Source organism: Ursus maritimus, unplaced genomic scaffold (assembly GCF_017311325.1).
Source record: "Ursus maritimus isolate PB19 unplaced genomic scaffold, ASM1731132v1 scaffold_16, whole genome shotgun sequence".
Classification (NCBI taxonomy): domain Eukaryota; kingdom Metazoa; phylum Chordata; class Mammalia; order Carnivora; family Ursidae; genus Ursus; species Ursus maritimus.
In genome coordinates this window covers 15,259,863-15,273,736 of record NW_024424008.1, presented here as the reverse complement: position 1 = coordinate 15,273,736, position 13,874 = coordinate 15,259,863, and the positions used below count along the sequence as shown (strand labels likewise).

Sequence of the window (13,874 nt, the reverse complement as noted above, 5' to 3'; positions counted from 1 at the left end):
AGTGTCTCAGTCGGTTGAGTGTCAGCCTCTTGGTTCCGGCACAAGTCATGGTCTCAGTGTCATGAGATCGAGCCCTACATCGGGCTCCGCACAGAGTCTCCTTGGAATTCTCTCTTTCCCTCTGTCCCTCTGTCCCTTGTCCCACTCGTGTGCACACTCTCTCTCGCTAAATAAATCTTTTTAAAAAATGCAATCCCTATCAAAATACCATCAACTTTTTTCACAGAATTGGAACAAATAATCTAAAATTTGTATGGAACCAGAAAAGACCCCAAATACCCAAAGGAATGTTGAAAAAGAAAACTGAAAATGGTGGCATCGTAATTCCAGACTTCAAGCTCTATTACAAAGCTGTAATCATCAAGACGGTATGGTATTGGCACAAAAACAGACACATAGATCAATGGAACAGACTGCAGAACCCAGAAATGGATTCTCAACTCTATGGTCAACTAATCTTCGACAAAGCAGGAAAGAGTATCCAATGGAAAAAAGACAGTCTCTTCAACAAATGGTGCTGGGAAAATTGGACAGACACATGCAGAAGAATGAAACTGGACCATTTCCTTACACTATACACAAAAATAGACTCAAAATGGATGAAAGACCCAAATGTGAGACAGGAATCCATCAAAATCCTTAAGGAGAACACAGGCAGCAACCTCTCTGACCTCGGCCACAGCAAATTCTTGCTAGACACGACTCCAAAGACAAGGGAAACAAAGGCAAAAATGAACAATTGGAACTTCATCAAGATAAAAAGCTTTTACACAGCAAGGGGAACAGTCAACAAAACCAAAACACAAGTGACAGAATGGGAAAAGATAGTTGCAAACTACCTATCAGATTAAGGGCTAGTATCCAAGATCTATAAAGAACTTATCAAACTCAACACCCAAAGAACAAATAATCCAGTCAAGAAATGGGCAAAAAACATGAACAGACATTTCCCCAAAGAAGACATCCAAATGGCCAACAGGCACATGAAAAAATGGTCAACATCACTCGGCATCAGGGAAATACAAATCAAAACCACAACGAGATACCACCTCACACCAGTCAGAATGGCTAAAATTAACAAGTCAGGAAATGGCAGATGTTGGCGAGGATGCGGAGAAAGGGGAATCCTCTTACACCATTGATGGGAATGCAAGCTGGTGCAGCCACTCTGGAAAACAGTATGGAGGTTCCTCAAAAAGTTGAAAATAGAGCTACCCTATGACCCAGCAACTGCACTACTGGGTACTTACTCCAAAGATACAAATGTAGTGATCCAAAGGGGCACCTGCACCCCCATGTTTATAGCAGCAATGTCCACAATAGCCAAACTACGGAAAGAACACAGATGTCCATTGACAGATGAATGGATAAAGAAGAGGTGGTATGTATCAATGGAGTATTACACAGCCATCAAAAAAGAAAGCCTGCCATTTGCAATGACATGAATGGAACTAGAGGGTATTATGCTAACTGAAATAAGTCCATCAGAGAAAGACAATTATCACATGATCTCACTGATATGCAGAATTTAAGAAACAGGGCAGAGGATTATAGAGGAAGAGAGGAAAAAATGAAACAAGACACAACCAGAGAAGGAGACAAACTATAAGAGACTCTTAATCTTAGGAAACAACCTGAGGGTTGCTGGAGGGGAGGGGAGTGGGAAAGATGGGGTGGCTGGGTGATGGACACTGGGGAGGGTATATGTTGTGTTGAGCAAGACTGATGAAACACAGACCTGTACCCATGAAACAAATAATACATTATATGTTAATTTTAAAAAATAATAATTAAAAAAAAAAGAATTCTGATACTTTAGACATCCAAAAGGTGCTTTTCCAAACTTACTAGTAAAAAACCAAACTAAACATTTAACAGCATTTTTCCATTTGCTTAATGTTGATATACACTAAGTCTCTAAACATTTTAAGCTGCTTTATTTTTCTTTAATAAACATTTTGCTTTACCTGTCATAAATACTGCCTTGAAAATGTTTTAATGGATAAAATTATCAATAGTCATGTTATAATGGAAATGATGACAGATCATTTATTTTTAAAAAGGCAGGAGAATAAAGAACTAATCTTATTATCATAATGGAAATAAATCCATTTTCTTATACTGAATCAGGTATTATTCTGGGATTGAGTTTTAGACTATTTTACCTAACTCCACAACAGAAAACATATCGCACTGAGTTATTACTGTTCCAGTTATAGCAACTGGATTAACCCATTTTTGATTGTTGAATATTCTCCAAATTTGATGAAATAAGAGAGTAAGGAAATGTCCAGGTATGACCCCAAACGCCACCCTCACCCAAAGCTCCAACCTATTGGGTAGCATAAGAGAAAAGGGAAAAATCAGCCAAAGGCAATGCAAAAAGGATAGAAGAAAACACTTTTCACTATTCCCAAAACCATGTCCTGCAAGGAATACAGTGATGATCACAAATGAAAAAGAGACACAAAATGTTGGCAAAGTTGGGGCAAAGAGAAGAGAGAAAAAGGTGGGGATTAAACTGACAATATAATTGGTATGTCTCCAAAAACAAACAATGGGTCCTGGTCTACTGGCTCATGGCTAATATTTACCTTAATCAATGCATATGAGTCTGCGTACAAAATAAACCCGCACTTTCCAACTATGCAAACGGTTAACAGCTGGCTACTAGCCTATTGCTACCCAAACAAAACCTACCACTTTATATTTGAGGCACTGCTATCATGTCCCAGAGGCTCCTCAAACCCAAACCAAAAACATCACCTCTCTTCCCCTCTTTCTATATTGCTAAATATTTACCAGTACCCATCTAATCTTCTAGCATGTCTTCAAACTAGTAATTTATTGTCTAAAAAAAAAGTAATAGTATCTATTTCCATTTCTTTGTCTTTTTAAATCAATATATAAATATTCATTTATGTATGTTACATTTTAAAATGGAGCACTTTGGGAGCCCCCAAATGAATATCAAAGTGAACATGCTTGATAATGGATTCAGAAAAATGTGACATTACTTTGTCTTTTCTACAAATGGTACTAGAACAGTTGGCTATCCATTTGAAAAAAAAATTGAACTTCAATCTATACCTTGCAGTAGATACAAAATTAATTCAAACTGGATCCCAGATAGAAATATAAAATCTAAAACTAAAAAACAAAGAGAAAAACTTGGTGACCTTGGATTAGGTAAAGATTTCTTAGGCTCAGTACCAAAAGCACAATTTGAAAGTACCAAAAAGAACAAATTGAAAAATTGGACTTTATCAAAACGAAAAACTTCTGCTCTATCAAAGACACTGCTAAGAGAAAAAACAAGTCAAAGACTGGGAAAAAACATTTTCAAATCGCATATCTAATAAAGAACTTGTATCGAGAATATATACAGAACTCCCAAAACTCAATAATAAAACAACCCAGTAAAAAAAACAGAAAGACAGACATTTCAACAGGAACGTATACAGATACGTAAATAAGCACATGAAAATATGCTCAATATCCTTAGCCATTAGGGAAATGCAAACTTAAAACACAGTGTATAACTCTACACACCTACTAGAATGCCTAAAACTGACCAGACCAAGCACTGGCAAGGATGTGGAGAAACAAGAACTTTCATACACGGCTGGTTGAATGTAAAATGGAACCACCACGTTGGAAAATAGTTTGGCAATTTTTTAAAAAGTTAAACATACAAGTACCATATGATCTAGCCATTCCACTTCTAGACATTTACCGAAGAGAAAGGAGTGCATATGTCCATACAAAGACTTATATACAAATATTTATATCAGTTTTATTTTTATGAATCAAAACCCCTAAACAATCCAAATATCCATCAACAGGTGAATGGATGAACAAACAGTGGTACATTCATACAATGGAATACTACCCAGAAATAAAAAGGAATGAACTACTGATATATACTGTAACATGAACGACTCCAAACATAGTAACTCAGCTGAATGAAAGAAGCTAGGCAAAAAAGCATACGGTATGCTTTCATCCATATAAAACTCTAGAAATGCAAACTATTTTTTAGGGAAACAAACTAGATCAGTAGTTGCCTAGGGTAGGAGAGGAGACAAGGAAGGATTACAAAGAACACTAGGAAACTTCGGGGCTGATATGTTCATTATCTTCAGTGTGGTGTTTCACAGGTGTGTATACATACATCAAAATTCATCAAACTGCACCCTTTAAATATGTGCAATTTACTGTATGTCAATTATATCTCAATAAATTACTAAAATTGTTAGCAAAAAGTAAATTTTCTCTGTTCTTTAGAAGATTTCTTAAGAAAGGATAAAAATTACAAAATATCAGCTTTTACCTAGAAAATGAAAAATTAAAATTAGGGGGCACCTGGCTGGCCCAGTAGGTGGAGCATGCAACTCTTGGGGTTGTAAATTCAAGCCCCACGTTGGATGTAGAGATTACTTTAAAAATTTTAGGGGCGCCTGGGTGGCTCAGTTAGTTAAGCATCTGCCTTCGGCTCAGGTCATGATCTCAGGGTCCTGGGATGGAGTCCTGTGTGGGTCTCTGCTTAGCAGGAGTCTGCTTCTCCCTCTCTCTCTCTCTCAAATAAATATTACAATCTAAAAAAAATTTTTTTAAATTAGGTCCAATGGATTCTGAGGGTATACCAACGGTTCAAATACATCAAATATAAACAAATACATACACACATATCTCCATGATTTTATAAACCTTTAAAAAAAAACTTATTACTTTAGGAAAATGTTAGGGAATCAACTCATTTTTTGAACATCGGTATATGAAGAGGAACAACAAAGTATTATCATGCCTTTCCTATGATCCTACCTCTGGGTAACCAAATAGTATATTCAAGAGTCTCTTTATAGCTAATAAATGAAATAACAATTTGAATGTGATCATTTGAACCCCTACTGAATTAACAAATATAGGCATGGCATATATATGTCTACTAATTTCACAAAAAGAGAGAACTATATATATACTTCCTGATCAAAGAACATACCATTATCTATAATAATCCCTCCAAATTTTTTTTCAAAATAAACTCAAATGAAGTCTGATCAAATCTCTAAGACCAACTAATTTACTGGAAATAGAGGACAAAGAATACATTGTACCTTTAATTTTTATGAAAGATACTTGAGACATCAACCAGTTGCAATGTACAATGTTGACTAAAAGTACTTACAACTTTAAAATATATAAACAAAAAACTCAGATCACTGGAAATCTGAACACTAATCAGACATTCAATTCTCTATTAAGGAATTATTATTTGTTTTTAGACGTGATAACATTATAGATACATTTAAAAAAGCAGAGAGGAAAAAAAGACCTTGTCTTCTAAAGACACATACTAATGTATTTATGGATTACATGTTATGATTCTGGAATCTGTTTCTAAATAATACAAGAGAGAAGTGAGTGGGAACATAAAAGAAGTAACATTGAGGCACCTGGGTGGCTCAGTCCGTTATGCGTCCAACTCTTCATTTTGGCTCAGGTGATGATCTCAGGGTAATGAGTCCTGCCTTGGGCTCCACACTAGCTCAAAGTCGGCTAGGGATTCTCTCTCCCTCTGCCCCTCCCCCTGCTTGTGAACACGATCGCTCTCTTTAAAATAAATAAATAGGGGCACCTGAGTGGCTTAGTCAGTTAAGCCTCTCTACCTTTGGCTCAGGTCATAATCTCAGGGTCCTGGGATGAGCCCATCAGGCTCCCTGCTTCTCCCTCTCCCTCTGCCCCTACTCTCTGCTCTTTCTCTCTCTCAAATAAATAAATTCTTTAAAAAATAATAAATAAAATAAAATAAATAAATAAATAAAATCTAAAAAATAACCCAAAAACATTATCCATGAGTTGTCATTTTGAGTGATGAGAGAGTGGTTCAATATTCCATTTGGTCTGCTTTTGTATACACTTGAATTTTGTATAACGAAAAGTAAAAAAAAAAAAAATAATAAGATACCTTGTTGAATTTACTTTGTAACTATTTTATGTACATCGATATAAAAATCCTAAATAAATAAAATTGGCATAGGTCAAATTTCTTCTATTGTCCTTGTCCTTTTGGGTATGAAGATTATATTAGCTTAGAAATATAAACTGGGTAACTATCTTTTTCTACTCTCTAAAAGTTTATATAAGATATGAACAGTTTGTTTCATAAAGGTTTAGTTGAACTTTGTAAAACCATCTGGGACTGACTACGTGTTGAAGGGAGGATTCCTACACATAACAATGTTTTATCTTTTACCTGTAATTACATAGCACTATAGGCTGCATACTGATTAACTGCCATTTACTGCAACTTGCTTCATGACTTAATATGTGGTCAAATTTCATAAATGTTCTCTGTACTTAAAAATGTATATGATCTGGGGCGCCTGGGTAGTGCAGTCGTTAGGCGTCTGCCTTCGGCTCAGGGCGTGATCCCGGCGTTCTGGGATCGAGCACCACATCAGGCTCCTCCGCTATGAGCCTGCTTCTTCCTCTCCCACTCCCCCTGCTTGTGTTCCCTCTCTCGCTGGCTATCTGTCAAATAAATAAATAAATCTTTAAAAAAAAATGTATATGATCTAATAATTAGGTGCAGGGTTCTATAAATGTCCATTGGCTCAAACTTGCTAACTCTTTTATTCAAATCTTCCATTTTACTAATATTTTATTGTCTTATCAAGAGGTAAATAAAATATTAATAGCATTTATCATTCTAAATGTCAATTTTTTAAATATATTGAAGTTATATATACACCCAAATTCATGACTTATCTTTTCCTAGAAATATTTTATTTTCCTGATGAATTATTTCATTTCTACTCAATAAATTTCTTAATCCCTGATGTTTTTGTCTTAGTCTAATTTTTCTTAGAATTAATATACCTATGACAGCTATTTATTGGTTGCTTGTGTTAAAATGTTTTAGACCCATTACTCTAAGCAGCAAAGTAATTATTTGTTTGCTCTCTTTAAAAGAAATCCTATCCTGGAGTCTCCATGTTTTCTCTGGCAAGTGTACCCTGTTTACATTTCTCCTGATAACTGATATAGTTGAAATTATTTTCACCATCTTATTTTGTTTTTAATATACTATGCCTATATACTATGACTTTACTTTTCCTTTCTTTTTTTAACTTTTCCTTAAACTTTTAACAAGATTACCTGAAAGTAGAATCAGTATTGTTATTCTCTTTCTAAACAATAAGACCTCAGAAAGCTTTAACTCTGATCAGTACCACTCCTGTCTTATGCATTATTTTCTAGTACAATATTTAATTCTTGTGCATTTAAGTTATTTATTGTGTTGTTTTATACAATCAGGTTGCCGGATTAGGCTACATGCTTACCAATTCTTTTTTTTTTTTTTTTTAAGATTCATTTTTTTGACAGAGCACAAGAATGGGGAGAGAGAGAAGCAGGCTCCCCGTAGAGCAGGGAGCCTGATGCGGCCCTCGATCCCAGAACCCTGGGATCATGACCTGAGCCAAAGGCAAATGCTTAACCAACTGAGCCACCCAGGCGCCCCATGTTTACCAATTCTTTAACTTTGCATCCTGCATGCTCTTCTACATCCTGGGTTCAATTTCCTCTTACAAAGTACAACTACCTTCAGTAGTTCTTTCAGTAATGGTCTATGAGTAGTAAACTTTCCATCCCCATCTGCGAAATATATTTATTTCTCCATCACTTTAGAATAACAGTTTTGAGAGTTATTTTATTTTTCCTTGGCACTTTGAAGATATTAATCTATTGGTTTTGGTTTCTATTCATACTCATGGTAAGTATGCTAAACTAACTGCCATCCAGTTGTAACTGACTTGTCTTTCCAGTTCCTTTATTACTTTCTCTTTACATTAAATGCCCAGAAATTTCATTAGAATGTATTGAATTGTCCATTTATATTCTTTCTAATTATAGATTATTTATTTTTAGGCACAGTCACATAAAAGAGAAAAAGTGATGAGAATGACTATCTTCTTAATTCTCCCAAAGATTATTCAAAACTAACTCCATGCTAAAGGTATAAGACATTAATTCATTACATGGAGTGGATGACCTAGGAGTGGTTCTCTAACTTAAGCATGCAAAACACCTGGGGAACTGGACTCCACCCATGGTTTCTGATCCAGTAGGTTTAGGGTCCTGCCATGAATCTGCATTTCTAACAAGTTCCCAAGGGATGCTAATGCTAATGCTGATTCTGGTGGTCAGGTAATCATGCTTTAAGAATCACTGTCTTGGGGCACCTGGGTGGCTCAGTTGGTTGAGTGTCTGCCCTCAGCTCAGGTCATGAGCCGGCTCAAGTCATGATCCCATGGTCCTAGGATCAAGCCCCATGTCAGGCTCCCTGCTCAGTAGGGAGTCTGCTTCTACCTCTCCCCCTGGCTTGCACACGCTCTCTCTTGCTCACTTCCTCTCTCTCAAATAAATTAAATCTTAAAAAAAAAAAAAAAAAAGAATCACTGTCTTAGGGATTAGGGATAATTATCTCATGGAACCCCAGTTGATAAGGACCACAGGGATTTGTCCTGTTTCTTCATTCTAGAGATTAGTATTTCTCATTAATTCTAAACAAAACTTAGCTTTAAATATTGCTCTTTCCTGTTTCTTCTTCTAGAATTCCAACTACATAACATAACAGCACCTAACAGTCCATCATCCAGCCAGAACTGCTCCAGTTCATTCCTCACACAGTCCTCAGGCTAAAAACAAACTTGTTCATATCACCTCCCCTACCAAAAAGTGTTTACTGGCTCCTCTACACCTATAGGAGCAGTTCTTTATGGGGAGGGTACATGGATGGGCTTCAGAGTACATGCGAACTTTTGAGTATTTACATTATGTTATACTTATTTTTTTAGAATACCACCAAACAGGTCTGTGAGATCACTTAGATAAGTACATTAAAAATTGCTGACTTAAATTCAAATGAGTTGGTATAGCACATAAAGCTTTTCCTGACCCATGACTGCCTAACCTACTCTTGTACCATCCTCTGCACACCAGGCTTTCAAAATTTCTTCATTGTACACGTACTACCTCCACCTAGAAAAGAATGCCCAATAGGCCTCTCACGGGCCTAACTAAACTTCTCTTCCCAAGAGATCCAATATCACCTTCTCCAGGAAACCTTCTCAACCCACTTGAGAGTTGCTCCCCTTTCCAATCTCTCTCAGCATCTTGTACAAACATCCACTATTACATTTCACCCTTCAAATTAGTGGTCTACAAAACTATCTTCCTTTATAAGAATATGAGTTTTCTCCAGCAAGAATTTAATCATTATCTTTAAATTCTCATAGTAGATACATTATGTCTGTTTTAATGTAGATTTTCAAGGGAACCAAAGATTCAATGGGAGTAAATGGCACCTAATCTAGTTTTGTTCTCACATTTCTACACAAAACACTTCAAAGCATCAATGCAATGATTATGCCCCTATAAGGTCTAATGCTTGCACTGGCAATAAAACCAAGAGAAAAACATCAGAGGGATAATCAAATCTAAGAGTTCAAAAGCACTGGAGGGGTGATCTAACGTGAGAGCTCAAAAACCTTCATTTTAAAAAAAAAGGACTCTCATTTTAATTCCTACACAAGTCTACTTGCTTTATCTGTTTATTTAATACACAGATGTGCATGTTACAAATTCTGAGAAGATTCCTTGTCATTATCTGTTAAAACACCCAATAAAATCCCTACAGAAAAGTAAATGGCTCTCTCCAGGAACAGAGGGTGGAAATGTGAGGAGCCAAGGAGGTCTTTTGCTTATTAATTTTCAAATATATCAGTTTATCATCTGAATTTTTAAAAAATCATATATCACTTTAGAAACCAGTAACACATAATGGAAAGTTAAAAAAAAAAAAAAAGCCATATCCTATGTTATGTTATTAAGAAAACAGCTCAATTATGTAATCATTTTAATATTATTTCTTACCAGATTTAAGACCTGAAATTTTGAAGATGGCACTTGGTTTCCCATTTGTGACAAATCCTAGGAGTTGCCATACAGGCATTCCATTTGAATCAGGATAGGAAAAGTAGACAGATCCTCCCATTCCCTCAGGAAATGGGATTGTTCCCAGCATAAAAACCACAACATGGTTGATACTTTCATAATCAGGCAAGTCAAAAACAAATTTATCCTCTGCCACTTGCTGTGCAGCTGTTTGCACCTAGAAAATAAGAAACTTGTCTTAGTTCAATAGTTTGATGAGTTTCTATAACCCTTACAGTATTCCTGTAAGCTGTTATCAAGTATTGTCAATTATAGTCATTATACCCAGTATAACCCTGGGTTAATCTCCAAATATACCAGTGTTAAATTTAAAAAGAAAATCCAAATGCACATATTCAGACTTAAAATGGTGACTTAGTTAATGTAACCTTTAAAAAATAGAATTAAATCATTTCAGAAGTGCCCATTAATGGGCCCATTAATTTCAGAAAGGAATTTACTTACATAAGTAAATCACTACAGCTTCAGAATGTTAAAGAAATGAAAGGTTGTTCAAAATACCACACCACCAGAGCCTTATCCTCTAGTATGCAAAGTACGGGAAATTAAAATGGGTAAGCAATCCAAAAGAATTAGTTAATCCTCATTGTTTGCAGATTCCGTATTTATTAACTTGCCTACTCACTAAAATTTATTTGTAAGCACAAAATCAATAGTCATTGCAATTTGGTGGTCATTCATGGACATGTTCATGTGCAGAGCAGCAAAAATTTTGAGTTGCCTAATGCACATGTTCCCAGCTGAGGTCGAGAAAAGTTAGCTGCGCCTTCTTCCTTTCAGCTCTCATACTGTAAACAAATGTTTCTCCCAGTCAATTTACTGCCACATTTGTCTGTATTTTGTGCTTTTGTCGGTGATTCTGATGTTTAAAATGGCCAAGCCGAAATGCAGGCTAGTATACCTAAGTCTGAAACAGTTGTTATGTGCCTTACCAAGAAAATGTTATATAAGTTTCATTCAGAAATGAGTTACGGTGTTATTGACTGTTAACTTCAATGTTAATGAATCAACAACACATATTAAATAAGATGTCTTTAAACAGACACATACAGAAAACAAGGTTATGTAATGATAGGCTGATAAAAACTGTCATCAGAGGCTTGAAAAAACCTAACTATTTCCCCTAAGGTCAACGACTCAGTATTTACCAGTTGAGGAAATGAGCGTTCACACTAACTTCACAGAACCGAAATACTGTGAATAACAGAATCAACTGTATATAAAAAGCAAAAATCCTACCTTGAATGTGCTAAGTGGGAACCTGTAAAAGTTTCCTCTTGACTCATTTCATAATCTAATTTTCTGTTCTAGAATTGAATGTCAGTTTCTAGAATGAGATCTTATCTTATTTTGAAGTTTGAGAAATCTACTTCCAAAGAGAAAATTCCTTTTATCCGCTTTCAGAAAATTACTGATAACTGCTATTATCACATCCATTAACAAAAAGAAGTATTAATTCTGAGGGCACTCAGATCAAAGGCTATGAACAGTTTACGTTTTAACAAAGTTTTTTGGTTTTCTTTTTAATTGCTATTGCCACTCTATTCACCAAAACGCCAAATCTAAATTACTACCAGTATTTTAAGACTCTAAATGGTCAAATCTTATTACCTAGAATGTAACTTCTTTTCCTTTGCTAATAGTTGCTGTTGTTATTAAAATGCTCACTTTTTTCTTTTAAAATATCCTAGCTACTATTACAAGGAAACTTAAAAAATTTATAGCTGTGAATTATCAATAAATATGAGTTGTCCTAAATTTATTCCCAAGAGACCAAGAATGAATGTTCTTAAAATCAAGTTCTGATTCTCTCTTCTGAAGTTTTCCAACCTCATTAAAAACTGTCCAGTTTAAAAATAGAATAAAACAACAGAAAAACATAAACATAAAACCAAACTGCCTGTATCAGTGTTAAATTCAATTTCACCAGTTTTGGGCATGCACATAATCTTAAAAAACATATAAAATGATGGTATTTACAAGCCATGAAATAACCATCAGACAAAATAAATATCTGTTAAATGTCAACTCTAGCAAGCACCAAACATTCTATAAATCTGTATTATGATACAGTAATCCTTAACCTTAGGGAAAAAGATAATTCTTTTATTTAAGAAAAAATTTTCAAGGAATGAAACTAAGTTCACAACTTTAGATAAGTGGACTTTTCTAGTTAGAGAATAATAAAGTTAAGTTTTGGATATCTCCAGGTCTAGTTCCCCTTTTGATGAACACGTTCTCTGGTTAACAGAGTGAAAACACCTCCTAAAAATCTTATCTTTAAAGAACCTCTACTGATATCTATTACAGAGGTTAGGTGTTAGGTAAGTAGACACAGATATTGCTATAATTAAATATCCTTCCAAGTTAGTTGACAACATGAGATACACGGAATCCATGTGGCCTTTTCTTTAAAAAACAGACATAGGGGCATCTGGCTGGCTCAGTCGTTAAGTATGAGACTCTTGATCTCGGGGTTTGAGCTCGATCCCCACGTTGGGCGTAGAGATTACTTAAAAATAAATAAAAATAAAATAAAACAGACGCACACATTTTAAATGTCATTCATTAATGACACTCACTCATCCGAGTCCCACACTGGGGGGACTGGTCTTTTCATTATCCCAGACTGGTCTTTTCATTTTCCCTGCCAACAGCAGGAACAACCCAAAGCTATCTCACCAATATTACCAATTACCACCCACCAAAGTGGCCTCCCAGTGACTGAAGAGACAAACTTTCTGAGGTTAGTCGTCTCCAATTTATCTTTGTGGTTTCTTAACTGTGCAGTGAATACATTACCAAAAGTTGATGAAAAATTTAATTCAACAATTGGGCTGCAAAATTTAACAAAGCAGGGAGAAAAAAGAAAGAACGGAACTCTGGGTGAAAAGTGTTAAGTCTGAAAAGGATTTCTGGGTGGTTTCTAAAGAGGCAAGCAAGATTCGTCCTCCAAACTATGCCTCAACAATTCCAGGTGCTGATCTAATTTAACTCTAATAATCTAGCAAGGCAGGTTATCTCTTCTGACCAATAAAGATTTTCGCAGCTCATACCCTTCTGGGGTATCTCGGCCATGACTCACACTAAAGTTTAGGCGTTACTATCAGGCAACTTCCAATTAATTTAAGCATATTTTTACACTGCCCCAGCACCTTTACCTTTTAGAAACAGTATGTTACAGACTAGATTCAAATGCCAGGTTTACCTCTAAATTACTGTGTGAGCTCAGGCAAGTATTTAAACTGACGATTGAGCTTAAGTTCCTCGACTACAAAATAAGAATTATAATAACCATCTCACAAGTTCGGAGGGTTAAATCGGAAGTGCCAAATAAGCGGCACCTAGAAGGCTGAAATTATCAGAAATGGACAAAAGGCGTGCACTGCCAGGCGTATAAATAATGCACACTCGATAAATAGTAGCTAATGTGGCTACTATTCAAATGACTGAAAAGAGCTGAGGGCAGAGGAGAACGAACACCACAGCACCCACTCTCCACCCTCACACTGAGGTGGAAAGTACACTTGGAGGGTGGGGGGATTTCCCCACATCTCCTGCACCGGAGCACCCTCCCCTTCCCGGGACCTCGCCCTCGGGTGTCCTGCCCCCTTCCTGATACCACCCGGCCCCATCCTCACCAGCCTCCCTGCCACCAAGCAGCCAAACATGGCGGCGACTCCACTCAGCCGGCAGGCACCCGAAGCCGGCGACTACAAGTCCTGGGGCTACTGCCCTAGTTGAGTCCAAGAACCTTCCAGAACATGCAGGAGGACGCCAGTCCTTCCACTACATAGCGACTAGGCCAGCGGCAGGAACGCCTTCTGCCTCGGCGACCTCTGACCCCACTTCCT

The 13,874-nt window shown here is 36.4% G+C and overlaps 1 protein-coding gene across 1 annotated transcript in view; it reads right to left on the bottom strand.

Annotated features, from left to right (window-relative positions):
• Positions 1-13,874, bottom strand: part of HIKESHI (heat shock protein nuclear import factor hikeshi) — a 43,882-nt gene extending 30,008 nt beyond the window's left edge. The window contains exons 1-2 of the mRNA XM_008704420.2: positions 13,662-13,874; positions 9,940-10,177 (exon numbers count right to left, since the gene is read on the bottom strand). Coding sequence (XP_008702642.1) covers positions 9,940-10,177; positions 13,662-13,691 — 268 coding nt within the window. The 5' untranslated portion in view covers positions 13,692-13,874. The remainder of the gene's footprint in view (positions 1-9,939; positions 10,178-13,661) is intronic.